This window comes from Dermacentor silvarum, chromosome 5, assembly GCF_013339745.2.
Source record: "Dermacentor silvarum isolate Dsil-2018 chromosome 5, BIME_Dsil_1.4, whole genome shotgun sequence".
NCBI classification, from domain to species: Eukaryota; Metazoa; Arthropoda; class Arachnida; order Ixodida; family Ixodidae; genus Dermacentor; species Dermacentor silvarum.
Genome location: NC_051158.1, coordinates 51,264,360 through 51,289,183, shown reverse-complemented (window position 1 = coordinate 51,289,183; position 24,824 = coordinate 51,264,360). Strand labels below are relative to the sequence as shown.

At 46.7% G+C, this 24,824-nt stretch overlaps 2 protein-coding genes across 9 annotated transcripts in view; both read left to right on the top strand.

Annotated features, from left to right (window-relative positions):
- The window catches only part of LOC119453386 (protein dimmed), a 510,248-nt gene extending 486,412 nt beyond the window's left edge, over positions 1–23,836 (top strand). For all 7 annotated transcript variants that reach the window (XM_037715426.2, XM_049667836.1, XM_049667832.1 and 4 more), the window contains 2 exons: positions 2,627–2,912; positions 6,031–23,836. In XM_037715426.2, the coding sequence (XP_037571354.1) occupies positions 2,627–2,912; positions 6,031–6,273 (529 nt within the window). In that variant the 3' untranslated portion in view covers positions 6,274–23,836. The remainder of the gene's footprint in view (positions 1–2,626; positions 2,913–6,030) is intronic.
- Positions 1–24,824, top strand: part of LOC119453383 (ubiquitin carboxyl-terminal hydrolase 43) — a 261,041-nt gene that overhangs the window by 36,977 nt on the left and 199,240 nt on the right. The gene's annotated exons all lie outside the window — the stretch shown is intronic.

Below are 24,824 nucleotides of genomic sequence, written 5' to 3'. Positions count from 1 at the left end.
GTAGCGTTGACGTAAGAGGAACTAAATTTTGCTAGTGCTAGTAGCTTCAATGTTATTCTTCGGGTCCGCGGCCGAGTCCGGGAAGCGTTATGTTCTATACTGGGCGAATCCATGCTGGGTAAATTCAGCGCAGAATCACACTCAAAACACGGCAGCTCAATGGCGGAAGGAGAGCGCCGTCTTCCACTTAACGTTGCTCAGAAACACGCGCACATGTATTCGTGCACGGCCTTACGAAGATGGAAAAAAAAACACCATTCAATCAGACAAAGGAAAGGAAGTGCATTGTGCACGTGTCACGGGGGCAGCAAAACCGATATCGATTAAAAACATCATCCTCGATCGCACCCATGACGGAAATTAAAGCTATTTACCGGACAGGTGGACCGACTCGCGTATCACCCAGGCGCACTATTGTTCATTCACACTGAGGTTCACCGTGGGAACAGAAGCAAGGTCGATCCACATAGGTCGCGAGGCTTCGGGCAAAAAGTGGTTCAGAACGAATTGTCACCGACATCAGCAAGGGTGGTTATGGTAGCAGTAATTGAAGCGCGACTATGTTTGGAGGGAACAAACATTAGGAAAGAAAAAAGCGTTTTTTTTTAATTAAAGCGAGACAGTTAAATTCACTCAACGAAAATAAAATTCCTAATCATTTTTATATACGCATGGCGAGAAAAATAACAACTCTATTTTACTTGATCGTTATCAATAAATACCTTTTTTCGGCGCCCACCGTAAGAGCGCCTACTGATAGCGCCGGGCGTTGACGCCGCTATCACTTGCAATGCATTGTAACTCTTGAAGTGGGCAGGAAGGCGAGCTCGTAAAGTTCACCTGTTACAATACGCCCCCAGCCTCTTGTTGTTCTGATTGTCGACGTTTGTCTGAATTTGGTGACGCGTGTAGTTTCATTGTTTGTTAACCTGTTCAGTCAAAAGTACTGAGTTACGACCGCCAGATAATTGTTTACTTTAGTTGTTTTCGTGGGACAGCGCTGGCCGACGGGCTTGGCGTCCGACGAAAGGACGAGCACTCTACGCTCAAAGCGTTCGTAGGCCTCCAAGGAAAGTACCTTCTGTGCAGCGATGCGATTTCGACACCCATACGGCTGATCTTTTCCTGCATCGCTTTCCGCCCTGAAATCTCGAAACGCCCATCAAGTCGAATGGCAGGGCATTTGAATATACAGGTACAATAGCAGGCCTCCGAAAACAAATTTCGCGCCTTTGAGAACAAAATGACGTCACTTCTGTTTTTAAAGAATATGACGTCAAATAATGTTTTTCTTCCGCCGGAAATGTTCCCTCCTCACACAGATGGCACTAAGCCCCAGGAACGGCCTATGAACCGCCATGTTTTGAACGTATGGGCTTCTATAGAAGCTTCGCTAGCAGGTATATTTACCTTGACAGAAGTTTCTCCCGGCGCACGACAGGGGAAATTGGAGATCGGTGGCAGAGGCCTTCGTCCGGCAGTGGACTTAAATATAGTAATTACTATAATATTGATGATAATCATCATGACATTGATGCCGGCGTACGCCTCGATGGCCCAAATACTTGAAAGCTACTCACGCTTCGAGACACAATAACTACCGTAATAACTGTAGCTCGAAGTAACGAGGCGGTGGCTAATTATAACATCAGTCTGGCTAAGGCTGTGTTCCAATACTCGTCTAAAACACAAAGTAGACGGCTAAGTGGACAGCGACCATCTTAAGTCTCGTTCCAATTCTCACGAAGGCGTCAAAGTAGACACCTTCGCGAAGACAGCATCGAAGTCAGAAACGATGCAGGCTACTTTCCTGTCCAAACAAGATGGCGGCTGAGCAGGATGCTTGGAAAGCCGACAGGAAGATCGTCTGAGCACAAGAAAACCTAGACGTGCTTTCCTACGCCCTTAATGTAAGTCACATCGTGTTTTTTCATAGGTTCGCAGGCGCAAGGACTTCAAATACAGAAATAATGCGTGCTTTTCTCAACTTTTGTCGCCGCGAGGTGGCGTCTCATCGCAGACGCGTCTTTCATACGTCATGCAGACGGTTCGAAACGCGTTCCATTACATGGCCTCGAAGCTGTCTTGGCTGTCTCCTTAGCTGTCTACGTAGACAGGCTCCGATGCCGGCCAGAATTAGAACACACCTTAAGTCGCGTTCTTGTGGCGGAGAGTCCGTTTCTGTGAAAGGAGCTAGATGCATGTCTGCTTCTGGAACGAATGGATATAAACATCAATCGAAGATACGAAAACTTGGGAGACGCTTAAGCTTCGCCATTAATAGTAGAACGCGATAGTTCTCAAGGGTCCCCGACTGCCCCTCACGCTTCCCGCCAACTGCAGCTTATGCAACCGTAATCTTTACCGGGAAACGCTTGCGGCGAACGCTATGCAGGAAGGGAACCTTTCTGGATCTTTTTTTTTCCTGCACGGCCGGCGCCGCCGCTTCCGTGAATGCGCGGAGGCGAGCGCCACCTGGTGGTGCTGCAAGCAACCGAGAGAAAATGTTCGCTCACGGTCAACGCCGGATTTTCGGCGTATTGGGGACCTCAAAGCTCTCGATTTAAAAGATTTGGGTTGCAGCAACCGCGTCCTAACTGTGTCGTCCTGCCTTCTCTGCCCGCAGATCTTCTAGCAACCTGGCGAACGACATCTCGGATGGCGCTCGCTCCGACTCGTCCTCGTCCGGCGGCCAGGGCGGCGGGACGACGAGCGACTCGCCCCCGCCTCCGCCCATGGCATCCACGGACGGCGCCACCCGACGAAGGCCGCCCCCGAGCGCCGCCGGTGCTGCCCCTACCGGCGGGAGGCGGCGGCGCAGCGCCCTCTCGGCCAGGGAGCGCAACTTGCGGCGCCTTGAGAGCAACGAGCGAGAGCGCATGCGCATGCACTCGCTCAACGACGCCTTCCAGGTGCGCATCGCTGCCGTGTCTGCTAAGGCCCCTCTATCTTCGGAAAAATACCGCCATCTGTTCAACAACGCCGCTTCTCTCTCCTGCATCTCCGAATGGACGAATGCTATCACGTGATAGCGCGGACAGCAATCGTCCAATCGGACTGAGCGACGGCGCGCGCCCGGCGCAAAAGCTTCAACGGGAACTTTCGAGGGGGCGCCACCGTCGACTTGCTTTCTCAGGCAAAAAGCAAAGAAAGGAACAAGCGTTTTAAGAGAAGAGACGGCGGAGGAGATGTCCGAGCACGGCAATACGAGCCTAGAGTTTCTCAAAAAATGTACGCCATATTCCATCTCGCTAGTCGTCTGCAACGCTGCCGAAGGTACGAGGCGTACACAGGCAGTATCCTTGCGCAGCGAAATATAGTTCCAGGCGTAACTGCCTGATTATCGGCGAGATTAGAGTTTAGTTTTTTGCTTGATACGTGATACCTTACAGCGATACGGGACATCTTACGACCTTTGCACATGCACGTCGCATACCGTGAATACAGCAGTCGCTGAGCAGACGACGCGGCGCAGAGGCATTCGGCCTTCCTACTGGCTAAGGAGTTCTGTAGCTTTCACAGTGCACTTGAGAGAATGGAGTTTATTGTCTGCGGCAGCTGAAGGTATGATAGTTCAGCCAGCCCGGGTAGTACATAGATTCGTCTTATATTAGTTCGTCATTCCGCCTTCATACGCATTTGCTAATTTAGGAATTGATAATGTTCAACAGGATATTGCGTTATAAATGCAGCGTTTTGCAACAATTGTGCACGTGAGCAGAAGGTTATTACTTTCACGCGTTTAGAAGAATGTGATTGCAGATTTAGAACGATAAAGCGTAATAAATAATGTCACGAGAACGCGTGTTGTCAAATACGCCGACATTAGACACATCCCGCCTTGCCATGGTTGCGGAACAGTCACAATACCAGGGTTCCTTCTACAGTGAGTTTTGTAGCAAACTATAAGGGTACTCGAATTGCACCCTAGAGCAAGCAGCACTGGTGCGCTCTTAGAACAAAGAGAACAGGTGCAACTATAATCCGTGACAACCTCCGAATGCAATTGCAAAAGACCGGTGTACAATTGAAATAAAATTTGTATAGATGCGCCATCCAATTACGTTTGCGCATTGCTGTGGTGTCAAGTCGAGGCTAAGTTCTTTCAATATCAACTTTTTTTTGGAGATTTACATTTCGGAGCATTGAGGAACAAGGGGCTGATTTAATGCGGTTTTGTGGGCGGTGCTTGCACTGAATTTCAGTGTCAACCAGTTCGAATAGCAAAATTGTCAAGTCGAATGGAATGCGAATGTTTTGTCTGTCACCAAGTACAGGCGAGTCCGATTAGTGAAATTGTCGAATCTATTTGACAGAAAGTGTTCCAAAAGTAAGGCCTGCGAGTATCGAATATCGTTCTGCTTTTTGATGCATGAAAGGAAACACCAAAGGAAGTCACCATCCTCGGCTCACCCTCGCACCCACACCATACAGCGCACGGCCACGATGTTACCGCATTTGGACTTTACACGGAACATCACGGCGACGCCGATGACGGAAAAGTGCCTTGAGTGTCCATATAATTGTTATCGCAATAAAACTAACTGTTTATTGGGCGAACTTGTGCCCAGACAGAACCAAGTAACACTGAGCCCATTGACAGCGGCGAGCACACTTGTCGATAGTCGAAATATGATGTACCGATCAGCCGCGTCGGCTATTTATAGATGATCCATTGAACCTTGCAGCGTAATTGCTGGTGTTCGTGTAAGTTGTAGAATGTACACCACTATTCTCGTCGTGCACGCAATCTGATTACGCAATTCTCGGCGACAACATAAGGCAACAGATAGAACCAGCGATACCGTTCGAGAAACTTCCGATACCGAAAGGTGCGCCTCGCGCTTGGCGATAACTTTCAACGTTCGTTAGCTGGTGAAAGACGGTCAGCGGGAAAGGTAAATAAATTCACGTTTCAGTCGTTGAACTCGCGAGGCTATTGAACCCAGTAGCTTTCAGCTCATAAAGGCTTCCAAACATTTCTTTGAAGACTTGATTTCTATTTGGAGGTTTCTGAGAAAAAAAAGAATATTCCAAAAGTCGGTTTCGTCCGCATACTCTTGTCTTGAATGTTAACTGCGACCTACGGGCACCGTTTGTTCAAAGTTCCACAGGAAACGCTATGTCAAAACAGAAGAGCGAAGCACCATAATTGAATCTACTTAGAGAATAAACAAAGTACCAATCATTTCTGAACTATTTATATTGCGAAACAAGCGCACGCACACGTCACTGATCTTTAGAAGCACTCTGTGATGACCTTTCTTTCGTGTCGGTCGAAGACAGCACGTTGGTTCACTGGCCTCTTTTTTTTTTCCTGGACCAAGCGTATTACAAGTGATCATCAACGTCCTTTGCCCCGTTTTCTGGTATTCTGGTATTCTGACGGAATTTTTTGAGGTTAATTAGTTTGATTTGATTTGTACATTCTTGTGCGTTTCTTTTCATGACTCCTGGTACAATGAGACCAGTGCCTACGTGCATAATAGTGTATTTTGTTTCTTTGCACAGTGCACATGTACCTCTAATTATTATCGGTGATGAACGAAGCGTCCTCAGATAGTTAAAGTAGGAGACAAGACAGAATGCACAGTAAGGTGGCTGGTGGGGAGAATGGTAGAGACTAAAGAAGAAGATAAATACGGCGACATGAAAAAGTATTCTGTCTGTATATATTGTACGGGCCTGTTACAATATATATATATATATATATATATATATATATATATTGGTTAGCTTTAGTTTTGGCCTTGTTAGATGTCGGTTCTGTGTACAGACTTGGTATGCTTGCGTGCTAGTGGTATGTGTGTGTCCGTGGTGTTCACGAAACGGGTAGCCTCAATTTCTTGTCTGCGTCTTGTGATAGTTGGCTGAAACGTTGCCTACGTTCCCCTTTATGAATATTTATTGACAGCAAGAAAACCCTGCGCCTTAGTGGCCTTGCACAATTGCAAGCAACCGCATAGGACTAACAGTGTGGCTCACCTCCATAATGCCACCGTCTCATTTTTTTTTCTTTCCTTCCTGCAGGCATTACGCGAGGTGATCCCTCACGTGGCCATGGAGCGCAAGCTGTCCAAGATCGAGACGCTCACGCTGGCTAAGAACTACATCATGGCGCTCACGAACGTCATATGCGACATACGCGGCGACCCCAAGCCGTACCAGTTCTGCCCAGCCGAGCTTCCATTGCACGACGACGAAGAGGACGACATCGACGAAGACGACCTCAAGGAGGACGACCTATCGGTCAGCGACGGTGGCGCCCCCTGAGCGCCGTTTACACCGCCGCCGTCGCCACGGCCACCACCACCAGTCATCGCAACCGAGCCGCCGCCAAGCCAAAAGAAGCCAAGCCAAGCCACCACGTCGAGTCACGCCACCACCGCTTGCTAAGGGTGTTCGGGACGTCGCGAGGGTTGGACTTTGGCGCGACGGCGGCCATTCCGACAGTGTCACTCTTGTTCTTCTAGTAGGCAAATCTCGCTATGCATCGTTCACCGCTGCTGTGCCGACCTCCGTAGAGGATGCACTTGACGAGGCACCTTAGTTTGGGCGCCATCTGGTTTCACTGGCGGCAAACTCTGGAAACACCCCTGGTTCGTTGTATTCCGCGCTTCTGATGACTTGTCGTCTGCAACGCGATGGGGTGACAGACGAAGAAGTCGCGTATTGGGCGCCGTTTATTACTAGCGTGGGCGTGGGGACGTCTCGCTGTCAAAACTGTCGTCTGTTTAACTGCAGAATCCGTGGCTTGATTAGCAGCGGTGTCTTTGATGAACGCGCAAATTGGTGCAGTGGGTGACACTTTATTGAGCGCGTGATGGTTTCGTTAAGGGAGGCGCTGCTAAGACTCTGGATATCGAGAAACATCTCTAGTTATACACCAGTTCTGAAGAAATGTTTTCTTGTTGCTTCGAGCCGAACACTGTGAAACCGCATTGTGGTGTTAACCTTATGCCGTAGTGACGTACCGGATGGCTATTAGTACGCAGAGTACTGTGTTTCGTCAGCCAGTGTTGTGGACTGAGCAGTTAAAAGCATTTGGGGGTCCTGTCGAAGGGTTCACAAGTGCATCTTTTCTACGCAGCAGTGGTGTTTCGGAACGTGGTCTCAGCGGGGGAACTCGACATCCGATGAGCTCCGAACTCTAGCTACGCTATATTTATTATGTTGTGAGATGCTTATACTCTGGAACACGGTGAGTGAGGCTGAGATAGTAATCGTTTGTAGGTGTTTTTTTTTAACAAAATCGCCCGTTAGGCGCGAAGAGTATTTACGAAGTCCGAAACCGTTTATCTCGCCCAACAGCTACGGAACGCTGGATATATAAGTCATGTTGTTGTTTCTTTTTCTTCGTCATAAGATCTTGGATTGTAAAATCACAAGGTTGTCATTGTTGCCGACAGGTAGTCATTCATGTAAATGTACCAATTTTTTGTAGGCTGATTGATTTCATGAGATTTCTTTTTTCTTTTTTGCGGGAGACTGCAGCTATTGACGCATCACATTTGCCGGACTGATCGCTTTAAGTACTTTCTTCAACGAATGTATCCAGTGACGTGAACTCGGGCGCAGAATAACGACATGATCGAATGCATTGAACAAGCAGCAGATGTCAGGGCAGCCTTCTCGCTTGTACATAGCTGTTATGTTTGTATTTTTTTTACCTCACGAGGTCATACGTTTCGTAGGATTTAGATCATCAGTACACTCACGGAGGCTCAAGGTTCACGGTGCCAACATATATGTATTTCTGAAGAGCATGCGTCGAGACAACCGGAGATGTTTGTTTTTATCTTATCATGATCGCTTTTTTGTTCACGTTTGTTACGGCTCTCCTGAATTTTCTTTATTATCGCAAACCTGCCTGAACAATCAACCAAACGAAGCGTTCGCACAATTTCAGGAGCACGGGTCCAAAAGTAGCCGTAGTGGATATTATCACGCCACGCAACGCGCGCTTGTGCGAATCAAGATGAAAAAAAAAAGAACGTCAGCTTGGCCTCGTGGAGCAGCTGCTGCTGTAAAGGAAGTTCCCTACAAAACTTACTAGGGAGAACTCTGCCCCTAGTATCTACGGCATCGGCTAGTGTGGTGGTTTAGCTAGCATAAGAATTATGTATAGTGCTAGGATATACCTAAGCTTTGTCCTTCTGGCTTCTTCAAACGTCTTTCTGAGCTTGCGAATTGATCGGATTCTTCAAAATTGTAACTGCAACATTTCTCAGCGATTATACATGTGAGTGCCGGCTTCCTGTCACTTGCTGTGCTCAGAAAGCTACGACTGCTCGAACATTGTTTGAAATATAAAGCGTGACTGATAAAGTCAGGACCACGATGATTAGGTAAATACGCGTATTACCCAGCATTGCCATGGTATTTGATGATGATTTCAAAAAAAAACGTCCCCTCTGAATCTGGAAGGCGACAAGTGGTCACGTAGCCTGAGTGAGCTACTCACGTGATACTACACCGTAAGCTAGCCATTTGCCTTTATCTGCTTTATCTGGTAAAGTTATCTGTACTCCGTTGACGATCCCATCCCCGTCTCTTCCGTGCTTTTGTCTTCCACTAATGCTCTAAACGTGTCTTGTTTATCTCGACCACTGGCCAGCTAAAGGCTCGGCGATTCTGGAAGGTTGACGGTCCCTGTGGCTCCCCGGCTGGGTGATGCCTTCGTATTCCATTACAGTGTAATAAGTCGTTTCCAGAATATTTTTTAATTTATTTATTACTTGCAGCGGGCGCCGTGCGTCGCCCTGTTGCAAAAATTCGCTCCAGTGTGTTTATTGTATTCCGTCAACCAGCTCGGGCATAAAAAGCCGAGGCACTTACTTTTCATGCTATACTGCAAATTTTTTTCTCGATTACTCGCTCGCTATTGTTGATAGCCGAATGATCGTAGCGACAGAGCTCCCTCTAGTAATTTTTTTGTGTGCGAAACTGTAGGGGCTGCCGTAAGCAGGGATCGTCATCGACCCAGCGAGAAAGAGCGTGCCGCTATATCAGCGGCGACGTAGCTTCTTCAATTTCGAGTCGATGCGTTCGATCGCGCGTCGATGCGCGAAGATCGTGTCGACAACGAGGCAGATGACTCGGGTTCCCCCTCCACAATTCTGGTGTTTATTTTTGGTTGTACGTCGGGTCGGGTTCGTGACTTCTTTCGATAGTACACGAGAGAGGGGAAGATGTTATTTTTGTACTTGATAGAAGAAAATGCAAGCCCTGTACAGTTAGTTTGTTCTTCTTTTTTTTTCTTTTTTAATTTCTTCGTTGTGTACAAGAGCATTCTCCGAGCGAGGGAAGAATGTTGTTGCAGTAATCGACGCGCACAGCGCATGCTTGAGTGTCTGGGACAAGTGGTGCGCTTATCTTTTTTCTTTTTTTTTTCATTCTCCATTGTTTCGTTTTCCACCTTTCTGGACTGCGAAAGATTTATACAGCGACAGTTGCTTTGCGTACGATATTGCTTTGCCTTGGGTGACTCAGTGCCTTTTTTTCCCCTCTTTGCTTGAATTTCATTTTCGGAGTTCACTGTGAAAGCCATCGGTGCTCCCTCTTCGAAGAGTGTCGTACGTCATTCGCTGGGGTGTTTCCAGAGGCCGACAGAAACAGTTGAAAGCGCGCAGTGCAGATGTCTTTTCTTCTTTTTTTCTTTGCGTGACAACGCGATGCTCAGTTTGCTTTGTTCGAGAATGTCTGGGCCAAGTGGTATTGGAAAAGGTGCGAGGAGATGGGACCGTTCCCTTAACAACAGTTCTAAATTATTGCTTTTCTCGTTTTGTTTTTCTTTATTGACATATACTCAGTGCTGCATCACTAGATTTTGAAGGGCACCTTGCCGAACATCGATTACTATCGATGACATTTTTTTATTGCCGTGCAGCCGATCGTCGGTGACATTGTTTGTCAGCTGTTTGCGGTGATGATGCTGTGGACACAAAACGTTCGGAGTTTTTTAACGTTGTGCCTGAGGTGATGCGAGACGAAAATATTGTTTTCAGTGCCAACGTTGTTTCAGAGATTGTGGCGTTGTTTAGGAAGAAGAAGTTGAGTGAATGTAGTTATGTTAGCTAAGACTGAGCTCAAGGGAGCAGTGGAACAGTCTCTACTATGGCGCTGACGTAAGACCAACTGTTGCGGAGCAGACAACTCTGGATCCTTGACAAGATAATGTCTTGTTAGTTGAAGAAACGGGTCACATTGCCCACAGACTATTAAATGACGGCTCGTTTCTCCAAGCCGTCATTTTGTTGGTCTTGACAGCTGACATAAGTCTATTGGCTCCGTAGCAGACGACCCACACTTCTTTAACAACCGTGTCCCGGCCGTTCCAAAAGTGTGAGCTAGTGACCGCAGAGAAACAGCGGCTTGTGGTTCTGTTGGCGTGCACACGTTAGGCCTCGACCTTCCCTCTTGACGTCGGCTGACCTTGGCAAGTTTATGCTGACGTCACGATTCTAGTACATCCGCACTGCGCGCTTTGGTGCTGTCGCCGCTGTTCTCTGCTCACGGAGTACAGCGTGCATCGCTCTCTCATCTCCGGTACTGCTGACGTCATCATTCTCTTTTGGCACTCAAATCTCTGTCGTCTGCGAGGGAACCCGGATGTTATACCACGGGCTGACTGACAATCGACGCCACTCGGGGGCGCTGCGCATGCATGCGCGTGCGCATGCTTCTCGGAAAGTGACGTCAGCGAAAGGACTGTGCGTAGTTAGTTCCTGTGGTCTCTCAAGCATTTTTGCTCTTGTTTCAGTTTTATTTTGGTTTCTTGCTTTTTTTTTCTCTCTCAATCTATGTTTCACCGCGCATTCAGCGTGGTGTGCTCGTGTTGTCTCAGGTTGCGTCGTGCTGTGTTAAACGTGAGTGTTGTGTGGTACTCTATCGTGTGAAAGCTGTGACTATGCAAGTTTAGCTTTGCTGCTCCGCCCCCTCTCCCACGCTTCCTCGCCTCCTTTTCCCTTCCCCCTTCCACTGCAATCCTTCCAGCCAGTCGTCCATACTCTCGCTTATGCAGGCGTCCAAAGGCCGAACCTACCGTATTTCGTCGTCGCAGTGTTGTGTACCGGTTTAAACCTTGGCGCTGGCGTTGCCGTACTATCGTAGACTATAGGTGCTCTCCCAGAACGCGCTCCTAGATCCCGCCTAGCGGCGATGGCATCAGACACGGCACAAGTTAGCTGACGCTCCTCGTCGGAACATAGTGTGCTCATTGCATGAGATGTTCAGGAATGTGCTGCGTCATTCCAGGATGCGGGGTTTCAGTAGGCGCAAAGGCAGACGCACCGTAGACGCACCGTTTGATTGCCACGTGTAGTTTCTAGCATAGCCGCTCCTCTGCTGAATTCGTTCATAGCAAAGTCGGGTCAATAGCATTTGCCATGGCTTGACCTTCAACGGCCTCTTACGAGCTCGTGCGGAGAAAACTTGCCACAACTCTGCGGCGTCCCTTCAGCGGCTCGTGAGCGAAACCTACTGGAGAGCTCAGGTGATCTTCAGCGTATAGTTAGGACTGTTTGTGACTGCCTTGCAGCCGCACTTTGGCAGAGGAGAATATACAGAGGGAAAGGTGGTGATTAACAGAAAGGAGTCTGCCTTGCTACCCTGCGAAGAAGAGAGCAGAGTGATATCTGCGTTAAAGGGGAGATTAAAGCGTGCTAAGTAATGCACACGACGGTTCAAACCACGTTTCGTGCCATCGCTGTTAAGCATCAAACATCAATAGCTCCTCACCCTCAAGACACGTGCTCGTTCACGTACTCCTTATAAGACCCTATTCCAAGACGAGATGTTCTCTGACCTCTTCTGACGTCAATTCCATTCTTATATTCGCCCTACGTATAAAAAAAAGAAAAGAGTACCTGCCGACCTTCGTATATTGTGCCCATCGTCCGTACGGTGTAGTTGGCGCATGCGCGCTGGCGACGTCGCGTCGAGTCTCATTCCAGACGTCTTGCTCCATGTCCACGCCCTTCGCGGTTGCCCACAGTTGTAGCCGTGGTGCATACATTTTTTTTTTCTTACGATTCCATTCTGTCCATCGCATTCCGTCATTTGTCTCGTGATCTGCAACCTGTCACAAGACACATCCCTCTACATCGTGCCCTCTCGTAGAAGGATGTCTCCTAGCGCCATCTGGCTCTCGCCCAGGTGCTGCGTTAACCCCGGCGAAAGAGGTTTAAAAAAAAGTATTCTTCGGGATGAAGTAGACGTGTAGTGCACCTTGGAAGTCTCCTCCTCCTCTGACAAAGCGGCAACCTTTGTAGCCACGTTACCAATCACGTGATCTCCCACGGATTCTTACAGAGCGAGCTGTTATCAAAGTTCGGATCTGTTAATTTCTATTTTGCTTTATTTCACCGGAATAATTTAGCTCCTCGGGCGAGAAGTTCAACATCCGTATATGCCCATGTGGCTTTCTATACTACTTCCAGCACTCAGTGATAATGTCAAGCTTGTTGATGAGAGCACAGGTGCAGTTTTTGTTTTATTTGTTTTCTGCTCAAAACATTCCATCTATCGATACTCTCGCGGGCGCGCCTTCCTTTTTGGAAACACGTTGTTTTGGAAGAAGCTTGACGCCAAGTAGTCGTAGCGGAGCTCCTGACGGAAAGATGCAACAATGGCGGGGAGCTTTTTTTGCTTAGTAGCGAATCGCGAACGCTCATAAGCGTCAGCTACGAATGTGAGATATCCACGTTTCCGGAAACAACGGTCGTTCAGAGATAAGCATACATGAAGAGGAAGTTTGGGCTTTCAACCAAGCTCGCTATGACCCAATCTTGCATGAGCGTTGATTGATTCATTGAATGATAATGAAATGTTAGGAACTTTTGGTGCCGGCTTTTCCGCGACGTTTGATAGTCAGATGACGTGCGACGTTCAGCGATAGAACATTAGCGTTACAGCTACATGCAGAATCGTTCAGCGTGAGTGTGGGGTCAAACAAACGGACACTGAGAAAGCAGGCTTCTGATATTGGACCAACAACTCGCTACAAAGGTTCATGAAAAACTTGTAACATGCTTACGTACGTTACTGGGCTCTTGTTACTTCAGTCAGTAAAACTGGCTGACTGATGGCAGAATTTAACCAAAAGAGTTAAACGACATCGAGGAAATTTTCCCTTTCACGATGGTTCACGATTAACGATTGAGTACTAGGAATATTGGATTTGATTTATTTAACGATGTTGGACATATTTGCAAGTTTTTTTGTCGTCGTTTTTTTTTTCGCAACAATTGCTTTTCAAATGACAAGACAAGAATATGACATGATAAAATAAAGAAAGAAAGTAAGAATTCCACTGGACTCATTTGCGAGACGTAGGCTTTGAATTAGTAAATTTTAGTGTGTCGAGAATCAAAAAGTTGAGTGAAGGGAAAAGAGAGCTACCGTAGCATTGACAAGTCTTCTAACTCAACAGTTGCTAACCACAGTTACGAAGACAACTTTATTCATTCAAAAGTCATAGTTTACGTAGCTACCATCTTGGCCTTAGACGACCAGTCTAGAAATGGGCCGACGCAAAACTTTCTTTTTTTTTAAATACTAGGTAATACAGCAAGTGTTAAATTTTTTGTATACACTCATGCGAGCGCTTAGCATCCTATGTTACAATTCTTTACAAACCCTTTTTCATAAATATTCTGTTCGACTACCAACCGGTTGCGGTAGAGAAATTCGGGTATAAAATAGCCTAGCAACTTCTTTTCTGTGTGTTTTACATTACCTTCTTCGAAACAATATACTTGAGGCAATGAACAATATGACCAAGTGCTTTCTGCCAGGATACGTCACTGCTTCAGGACAATGAAAGAAAGCATAAATCTTTATTTCATTGTCCTGAAGCTCTAATCGCAGGTGTCCGTTGTAGGTAACGTGTCATTACTATAGCTTCACAGATTTGCCAGCTTCTGTCAGCGCTTCCCTGCGTCGTATTTTTCCTCTGAGAACCAGGTTGGGACGTCTCATTGTTAATTTAAATTTGGCGCTTACCTCTGTTCCTGGCTCACAAAAAGCCGCAGCTATAGCGCACATTTAAACAAGCGTTCAACTAAAGAGCATTGCTTCGCGCTAGTGTCGTCGACAACGAAAAAGATAAGAAAGACCCAAGACAAGGCACTATAAATCAACGAAGCCTATCTGCGTATTTCTCGACTCGCAAGCAGAAACCTCCTCCCAACTTGCACACCAGTCCAGGTGCATTCGTAGAGACTACCGTGTACTTCAATTATTTCTTATTTTTCAAAGTTCGTTTGCAGGAGAGGGATACGCAAGAATCCTTGCGTTATGGTCAAGAATGACACTATGCCGGCGTAATGGGAAGTCCCTTGGAAGCTACCAATTGTTTCGTACAAGGCGCATCGTGTACAAATGACCAAAAAGAAAATGCCTTCGACAGTCACGCGAAGCATTTTTTTTTTTTTTGGTCTCTTCAAACTGGGATCTAGGCTATGTAGTGTCTACCCGTAGTAGTAGGCCGTTTTACATAGTGACTGTGTACTGTTGTGTTTTGTCGAGTTTTTATTCACACGCAGCGTGGCATACGCTTGTCAGATGAGCTGTCCATTATGACTCCGAGCGTAAAGTGAGATGACATCTAGTGGTCGGACAACGTAATAGGACCAGTGGGTTCCTCACGACGATCTGGTCTAGGATCTGGTCTAGGAGTTCGAGCGTCAATTACACGCAAACACAGCTCTAAGATGGCTGTTTCGACACACCACATGATGCGACAAGATTTGGAAAGGACCAAACTTTGCGGGAAAGGGAAGCGCTTGACGTCTATTGTCCTAGCTTCTAATATATATCTTCTTCTTTTTTTTCATTGATGGCAGTTGTTGTCGCGTAGGGTGCACAAATGAACATGAGAGGATCTAAACGTGGTGCCGTAGGAAGGTGTCTGATTCTTGAAGATTAATCATGAGACCAATCACCATCTGTCAACTTTGGCGTCTGTCAATCACTTCGGCCAATCACTTCGAACCTGTGTGTTCCCGGTTGGCATGACAACCAAGCCAATCAACGCAGTTATTTCAGCCCAGAGCCTAATGTATATCACTACGATGTTTTCCTGGGTGCCAATTCCTTCCTGACCTCAAATCGTGTTCTATACGTCGGTGTCTACCGGTTATATCCTCGAAGAATACGTTTCTTCGTTGGGGGCAGTGAGCTTGGGCAGTGAACTGCCAGCAGGTGCCGTTGGGCTTTATGCTAACTGCCCGTATTTTCCCCGTACGTACCCTTGGCAATCAGCATATCACGTCAAACGAACAACAGGTAAAAAATATATATATCTGTATATGCCGCCTTTGTGGGACCTACTCGCCGTATTAACCTAAACTCTACACGTGTTGATGTCCGGCGGTTGTAGCTGTAGCGTGTTCCTTCCTCGCAGGCAGCGGTGCACTGTGGCAAACTGTGGTTTGACGAAGCTTCGTGAACGTAGCGTCGTCTTGTAACCGTATCCTCTCAGTAACGCTAGCATAAGCAAGTTAAGTTATTTTACTGAAATATTTCCGGCTGCCCAAGAGCCTTCGATGAAAAGTTGGCAATTCACAGTTGTCATTTTTTGCGAACTTCCGTTAAAGCAGTGTCAAGATTTGTTCGAATCCGCTAAAGGTGTTAGTAAATGAGCTCAAGTCTATTACGAGACAAAATTGCCACCAATTTCCTCTCGCGATCCGGTATCTACTAAAGGTGCATGTTTTTTGCGCTATACGACCCGAAAGGTGCCTAGATCTTTGGGGAAATCTTCCAAAACGTCGCCATTTTTTGGCATTTATATACAAGTATGTAACAAAAAATGCGTGTTCTCGCGTACGAATGAAAACTAAAAATGGAGAAATTTATACTAGGAATACAAAATCGAGACATCTTTTTTTTTTCTCAAACAAAAGAGGTGTTAGCATGCTTGATTTGGAATATCATCCAGGTGCTGTAAAAAGCTTCGAGACTTTTATTCCATTGGTTGCAGTGATTGTTGAATTGGGCCCTTCGATGAAATCCCATCGACGATATTCTTCCATTTCTTGTGTCCATGCTTGAATTTTCCTGCTCCTTTTTGAGTGGTTCACGACGGCACAAATATGAACCTGTACCTGATTCTTGGAAAGAAAGCGTCGCAGTTGGAGAACGGTTCGCCCTCGTCCGAGGTGTCGAACCCGGTAACATCACCTGATTGGTACAGTTGGTATGAATGAACTGAGCTTGTCAGGAAACTAGCGAGTGCGAATTGGTCGACAACTCAAAGTACCGGAATATTTTAAGCAAATTAGCTCTGCAAAAATCCGCTAGGCAATGGAATGCAGATGAAAGGAAAATTTGGCATTCAGTTTGAATTCCAACTTTCAGCTTCGGGAATGTAACTCCACCTATTGGATTTCCGTAGAAGTCATCTCATTTAGGATGCTGCAAGAACATCTCAGAGAAACGGTTTCACATCCGCGTCGGGGGGCTACTAAGATCTTCAATAAATACGGTGTTATCTTGGCTTGAAGGTCAAGCCTGAGTGTATTAGCTAGAACAGCTTTTATCTTGATACTGTGGGAAGCGAAAATATCGCGCTGTGACCTTTGCGGCCGTTTTGCTTTCGATTGATCTTCTTCACACGTCTGACCTAGAGCTGCGTTCCAACCCGGATCAACCGAACACTGCTATATCATGGCAACGTCTCGAGCGAGCACTTTGAAAACAGTACATGAAGCAGTTCGTTTTTTTTTTTTTTTTTTTTTGAAACCACCTTGTAAGTGCATTTCCCAGAACGTGTTTCTTCATTCCTAGTTGCGTGCATAAATTTTCTCAAGTAAGTTGGCGCTAAAGGGGAGTGTAGATAACTCGACTTTAAAAGAAAATTGTATATCAATGATCTGTGATGTAGCGTGCACTGTTTCTCATATACGTGAGATATCCGGTATTCGAGAGCGAAAGAGAGAGAGACCGTTGCCGCTTGTCCTTGCAAGTCAGCAAGCCAGCGTTGAAATCACTGTTGTCAGGAGCAAAGCGGCGGCCATGTAATCGACGTCCGCCGCGATAACTGTTGAACTTGGTGTCGCCCACCTCTTTCCTTCCAAGTGACGTCACGCGAGGTATGCGGTGACGTCATTTCCGGCGTGTAACCTCCTCGGCCTCTTCTTCCTCCTCCTCAACGGTGCGAGTGTTTATGCTTCTCACTTTTCGGCGTGGTGAAAAGTCACGCCTTCGTTCGTACTTGACCGAAGCCGAAAAGTCGAGTCGCCGTGCTCGTCTAAACCAGCAGGATTGTGCCACTGCTTGTTGTGTAAAGGTCTTCGATGGAATTTGCGCTCCGTTTGACCGCCTCGCTGTTGTCGGTGTCACGACGTACGACGCGTCGCTGCTTTGGTCGTTCGCCAAAGGTTGGCGACGTCGAAGTTGGCGGCGCCAGGATTATGTACCACTATACAGCCGTCGTGTGATTTGCTGGGCTTTGTTCAGACGCAGCTTTCGCTTGTCTCGTGATTGGTCGATTGAACTGCGCTAAACGATGCGCTAAACGAGTTTCAGATAACGTTGTCTCGGAAGCAGTGTATTTTTTTTTATCTCACGCATACTGTGCATACTGAAAGTTTGTTTTTGTTTTTGTGAACGCTTGTGTAAGGCCTGTCAAATAAGAAATGCAATCTCGCAATTTCTAGCCAAACGCATTCCTTGTCATGTACTAGCACGGAGGTTATTTTTGCATTGCTTCTTGTCAAGGCGACAGAGGCTGTCATTATGTCAGTGAATTTCTGAAACGAAAACTGGCAGTGCATGTTTTTGCTGTTGTTCATCTGACAGAGTATGTGAATCATCGGTTGCTATGTAAACATGCAGGAATGGCGTTCAACTCCACGTTGAGCGCCACTCTTGAGAGGCTGGCGATGCCGTCGTCGAACCTGTGCCGTAATTATATGCCCGTGTATCTTGCTTGAGGTCAGACACGTATTCTGTGGGCGCATCGGCCAATGTCAGATGAACTTTGTGAATCTGGGCACGAAGGTCGTCATAGCCAAAGTTTGGCGTGTGTAATTTACTTAGGTTGCTATTGCCGACACAGTGCTATTCCGCTACGATCTTGAATTGGACCGTCATCTTGTTGGCCCTGATTGGCTCAAAGGACGCCTACGTATTCTTTGAGTGGCGCAGAAAGCAATCAGGTGTTCTAAAACAAGGCGGACTTGAGTCGTGTCTAAAATAGCACCCCTGCAGCGCCATACGTTGTTCAAGAAGGTTATGATGACTTCTCGCGCGAGTATTCAGCCGCCTGTAGCGGAGCTTTATAAAAGCTCTTGATGAATCTGTCACCCTTTCACAGTAAGGTTTGATTTGAGAACTTGTATGCTTGTGTCGGTCATCAGCAAGTGGCAATGTACTATCCGTCTGCACAGCCAACTTTTGTGCTAAGTTTTATTTTATTACACACTCTCTTCTTTAGAGAAAACCGATCATAACCTATCTCAGAAGCGTTACTTTTTGTCGATCACCCATACCCTTATCGACAAGCGTTAGCTGCGTTCGAAACCGGCCCAACTGTCGTTTCTGCCGCCGACTGGGAATGTGATTGCCCAGGGATTATTGCGCTGATTCTCTTGTACGCGAGTGTACGTGTTCATATGCATTTCTCCGAATCACTGCTGCTTACTGAAAGCGCGGTTTCTCGAAAGTCATTCACGCGACGAACTGCCCGTCTGTGTTCTAGCTCCACAACGATCATTTTCAGGCTAGGGCTGGGCAGCGAACTGGCAAGCACGCTTTTATATGTTACGGAAAGTCGCTTCTGATGGCAACCACTTCTATTCTGCGTTCTCGCGACTCGTAGAGAGTTTTAGGTGACTGGGAACCTGAGCAACAGGCCTGACGTTCCTGCGCACAGTGTCCCTTCAAGCGCATTGCGCATGCGCAAGGACATCGCGGCCACAGCGCAAACTGTTCCGTAGCAGGGTCCACACTCATCTATCGTCCTCTCTCTTTCTCCAGTTATTTGTGTGGCGCTGCAGGCAATTCATGTTTTGTATACCGCTGCATTCAAAAAACTTCATAGGGAGTTTTAGCTTAGCGCAACTATAGGATATCGTTACGCAAGCCGTTTATTTCATGCTGTTTCCTAACGTCGAAAATGTGGATACAACGCTTTCAACTTTTAGTCGGTTTTCACGCGTACGTGGCAGAGTATCAGGAGATAATGACGCTGTCCGAAATTGTCTGATATGTAGTCTTCCTAGACGAGATACAAGCGGGATTCCACGATAGGCAAATAACACTAATTGGGCTTCCACCTGGGGCCACATGCCGAAGCCGAAGCGGACCGTGCATGAACTCCAATTTTTATGCGCTGCCTCATAACCGGGTAGTAAATATGGCTCTGAAAATTGCGTTTCTCTAAACCTTCCCAATAAGCACGTGTTCTTAGCACAATATCGGCCTGATTCTATGCCTATGACATGGGCTCTTTCGTATTTATACGCCGAAGTATATATACTGTGCGTGGAGCTCGTAGCATGACGCTGGAAGTGCGATTGGAACGCCGGTATATTAGAGAGCTTTAGTGCACCGCAAGTATGCCCCCGCTCACATCAACACCTTACATTAGCGGGAACTAGGAATCGAATGCGGCCGGGCCTGAAACGTTAATGCAGTGTCGGCCGTGTACATCTTCCTATTTCCTGGTAATGCACGTAGTGCGTACGTATCGGCAGTGCGCTAAAACTCCCCAATATTCCGGCGCTACGAACGCCCTACCGAACACTCATTCTACGGGCTGCACGCACTGTAAAGGCAGTACTGGAAATTGCTTGGAGGCAATACCCCGAAGTCGAAGCATGCAGCATGTCCAGCTGTGCAGAAGCTTCCATTGTTGTGGGGCACTGCTGTAGAACGCCCCAGCTGTCACTTTGGAGGTCGCCTACCGCTGCGAAAAAAAAAACACATGTTCGCGCGCAAGGACGAAAGAAATGCTGAGCCGAACGAGCACTAAGGCTACGCGGTGTAACCGATGCCGCCTTCCTTTCGCTGCCTTCCTGCTGTACTTTTATTTTGCTTTCTTATTTCGACTTTTTAGATCGGCCATCGGCTCGTTCCAAATGCAACAAGAGTTCGTTCACTCTTGCAGCTTCCGTAGATTTTTTTTTTTTTTTCGCATCGGTCGCTTCAAAGTTTGAAGAGTTATGCGTGTTATGACATTTACTTGTCAGAGGAACTTGTTTGCTTTCGTTTAACATTAAAGCTAATTCCGAAGTCGGCTTTCTTTCTTACTTTAGCTTCTTCTTCCTTTGCTAATTTCTGTCTTGGGCGTGTTGCTCCTGTGGCTTTGGACAGAAGCAATTATCTTGAATATAACTTTCTTCCTTTCCCGCTCCGAATTATTTCAACCAGTCTCTTAGAGAAACCGGGGATTTTTCTTTTCTACTTCTTTTTTTTTTCTAGGAGATCGGAGCGTTTATCAAAATAAGTTCGGCGACGCCTTACGTCGCCATCTTGCGTCGCCAGAGGGAGACACTTGCTTCAGGCAGGGTTTCATTTTCCCAGCCTTTATTTGTTCCGGCAGAGAGAAGCAATGTTCTTTTCCGATGAAGTGCTGAAATCGAAGGTCACAGAGTAGTTATAGTCGGGTCCGTTCCCCTGTCACACGACAATTAAATTCTGCTTTAAGAAGCGGATGTTAATCTCTAATCGTTCATTTTATGACGTGGTCCTCCTGCCTGAACGAAGGCACACACAAAGAAATGTCAAGTGAGGATGCGTACTGCGACTTTGAAACGAAGGACAAATGCCACGCGTCGTTGCTCTGTTTTACCGCGTCCACGTGTGCTTTCTCTCTCTCTCTCTTTCATAGCAACGTTCCAACGCCTGCGTTTCTCTGTGGGGTCATTGTTCCGTGTCATTACTCGCCCTTTTAGAGGACTCTAATGTGCCAAAACGCGTCTGACTGGCTTAGCTGATCAGATGCGACACGGAGTGATACTGAGGTTCTTGTCTATGTTCCTTCATCTTTAGGTCCGTTGTTGCGATTCACTCGCCTTCCACTATAGCGCCACGTTAGAGTGACTCGTAGTATTTTCGGTAGAACGCGGCCTTTCGTCTCTACTTTCACCAGTTTATACTATATCTGCGAGATTCCGACTTCTACGTTTATTTTTCGTTCTCCAGGTATTTGCTAGAAAGAGATGTTTCGCACTGTCCCATTCGAGTTTTATTTGGCCGTGATAACACGCCCTCGGCGTAAGCTCTTTGACTCAGGCAGAAGAACGTCCCAAAGGCAACCCACCCACACGAATTGTAACTCCTTCAGTTGTACATCGCTGTATGTTATTTGTTTGGTTAATCTCCCGCCTTCCACTGCCATAAAGCTTGCCCCCCCTCCCCCCCCCCCTTTCTAGTATTTTTTTTTTTTTTTGCTCCTTTGTGTGAGCGATCGCTTTTCGGAGCATTCTTGCGAAATGCTTGCAGAAGGCACGCAAGGGAACGCAGCGACACCGCGAACCTGCATGAAACACGTCGGCGATTTCGCAAGGTGGACGTAGCAAAGAAAGAGCCACGTAAGACGCGAACACGTTTGACTCGGCGTCCGCACCCGACCGCCTTGTCCACCGAGAATAGATTTTCCCCTTCTATCAGGCGACAATCGAACAACTTCTTCGTGGAGCCTACACTCCGCACTCCCCCGCTCTACCAACCGCTGTGAGCAGGGCTTGAACATCTATGGTCCATTGTGCACTCCGCAGGCCATTGTTGTACACCGGTTGCAGCCCAGCGTAGACAGCGCGCAAACGCGAGAGAAACCCAGAACCGCTGCTCGCCCGTTGTGACGGATGCGAATACACTGCGCAGTGCGCGTTAGGAGAGCGAGTTAGGTTGCGAAAAAGTACGTTCGTGTAACCCCGACTCCCGCAAGTTTAGAAATAAAGTGAGAGGCACTCAGGGTCGGGTTCGCTATCTGCGGTAGAATAACTAAAACATTCTGGCAATGATTCGCATATTTGACGCAGGAAAGTCGATCGCTTCGACTGACGACCATTCTTAGACGCAACAACCTCAAGTACCCCGGGGGCCTGGGGGCTTTCCTCAGAGTTATTTATTTTAAGAGTCCGTTGAAAACTTATAGACGCATTGAGTCGGGTGGTTTTAAGATTTTCTATATGCAAACGTCCTGTGAACTAATGACATTATACTTTTTGTCGATAAATGTCTGTGGATTTGCCACGAACAACCCGCTCAGAAGTCCGTGGTCCAAAGTAGATGAAAGGAAGTAGGCGTGTCAATGCCACTCATCTCTGTAGACAGTACATAGAATTTACGAAGCCGGATTGGATGAGTGCATAAGAAAACAGTACGGTCTGCAGGAAGTCTACAGAATACGTCTACAGAATATCTGGCCTTATCTTTAGCTTTATGGAGGTTAGAGTGGTTGAAACAGCGTTGACAAGTTACCTTTGCGATTACCTACTTTGAGGCATCTTAAGAAAACATGCTCGTCTCAGTGCAGTGTTTGCGCTGCAGAGGGAAATTGGACGACTCGTAGCGGTAGCGCTTATGTTTATCACTCAGTTCTAAATAATCGTGGTATTTTTGTTTATTTGTTTATTTTTTGGCCTTTCTTATTTTGTCCTAAATTGTGGGGCACGAACTTTGCCACGAGAAAGTTCTTTCAAGTTATAAAACTAAGTTTAGGCAGTCTGGATACCCTTAGAATCTTATTGTAGACGTTATTGACTTCCTTCAGACATACTGCTGTCTATATAAAAAAAAGTTTCTCCCATATCGGTTTTATCCGGTTTACACGTGGTCCATGCGCCTCAAACGATCTGTTCCTAAATATTCTACCGGGTAAACAACAGACGACATTAACTACCCTGTAATACCGGTCAACATTATTAGTCGTGACATAGGTTCGCGTACTTCTTACAGAGCTGATAGACGTTGTAGCAGCTAGTCTGTAGGAATAAGGATTTGTAAGGTGGCACTTGTTTGCTTTAATCCTAGTTTGCGATCAATTCCGTCAGATGGCGTCGCCTTCGCTGCCCAGTCCTTCGACCACGCTTGTATCTCTCTGAATTCAGAGGCGTCCTTGAGCTTCTCGCATAACAGATATGTCCGCTGTGTTCGCGTTCTCGACTCGTTTGGCCTTAAGCGAGAGATATGTGTACAATATATGAATCGTTGCTTAGTGGCTAGGTCTATTTTTTTTTTTTTTTCGTGCGACTGTGGCTTCAGGTGCGAAGTGTGCATGTGTGAGCTTTCGTATTGTTGTTGTTGTTGCCGCTGCTGCTATTTGTTGGTTTATGTTGTCTGTTTGCTTGTTTGTTTGTTTGTTTGTTTGTTTGTTTGTTTGTTTGTTTGTTTGTTTGTTTTATAAACATATGCATTTTTATTACGCGTTCACGTGAGAAATGAACACATGTCACCTCCCCCGACCCCCGACTCTTTTTTATCCACTTCACACAAAAATACGAAAGTATGGAAAGACGACGATAAAATATTAAAGAAAAAAACACGAAAAAAAAACAACAAAACACTTGAAACGACTAGAAACACACGAGACAACATTTGTTGATATGACGCAACCGCAGAGAGTAATATATATATTTTCTATGGGTCTGTCCCATTTGTTGACATATATTTCTATAGTGGTGAGACGGCGTTCGTTCCACATCGTATCGGTATAGTGTATATTATATATAATTATATATATATACATATATCTATACATGGATATATATATATATACAACTACCTATATACAGAATGCCGCATATGGACATGCAGAAAAGACGTGTTGTTCCAGTTTCTTGGAAGATATTTGCTGTTGTCAAATAAAAATGTTTCGAAGCTCTTTGTGGTCTCTGACTCCAGGGCTAGCATACTCGCGCGATCACTTTCCGGGATACCGTCACTTTCGCGAGATTTCGCGTGACTCGGCACCGGGCGCCTTGGTGTGCACGGTCGACAACGTTCCTGGCACTGTGCTAAGCCAACACCACCTAGATTGCACCAGGCTTGTTCACTCCGATCCATGACGTCATGTATACCTGGCCCGATTGCTATAGAATCTAATGGGGACGCTCCTGATAAGCAGCGGTGACTTCGACGTCACCGCTTTCGTCACGCCAAGCTTGGCAGCGGAAATTTCGGGCCAGGTTGCATGATGTGATGGATCGGAGTGAACAGGCCTTGTGCTATCTAGGTGGTGTTGGCTTAGCACAGTGCCAGGAATTGTGTCGGCCGTGCACTTAGAGGTGTCCGGTGGCGAGTCACGCGAAATCTCGCGAACGTGACGGTATTCCCCGAAAGGGATCGCGCGAGAATACTGCCCCATGGCTTGCCAATGAAATCAAGTTCTGCACGCCTGTTCTTTGCACTCTAGAAAAGACAAATTTTTCGTTTTTTTTTTAGCGAGCATGCGTCGAGGACTGCTAGACACTACCTCAAGTGGTGAGCAGTATGATAGATTGCCTCGTTGTTTTTTTTTTTAATTTCATCGACCCCCCCTCCCCCTTCATAAAGCGTACGCAATCGCTCATCATCAATCACATTGGCTGGGCGCTGCACATAAGTAGGCTCAGACGCAAAGCAACGGCATGAGGAAAACGCCAACGCAAAGTCCCCACTGGCGTTTATTGAAATGTGAGACGCATCAATTATGGATTGTGCAAGACGTCACAAGGTCCCCTTACAGTGATGTTGCGAAGCTCTAACAAGAAAAAAAATATTAGGGCTCTTTGATTTCTTAGCCAAACTATGCGATCGCAGAAGCTGAGGCTCATGAGCTCTGCAGGAACAGTAAGAGTAACTAAAATTAAAAATTATCGGGTTTTAAGTGC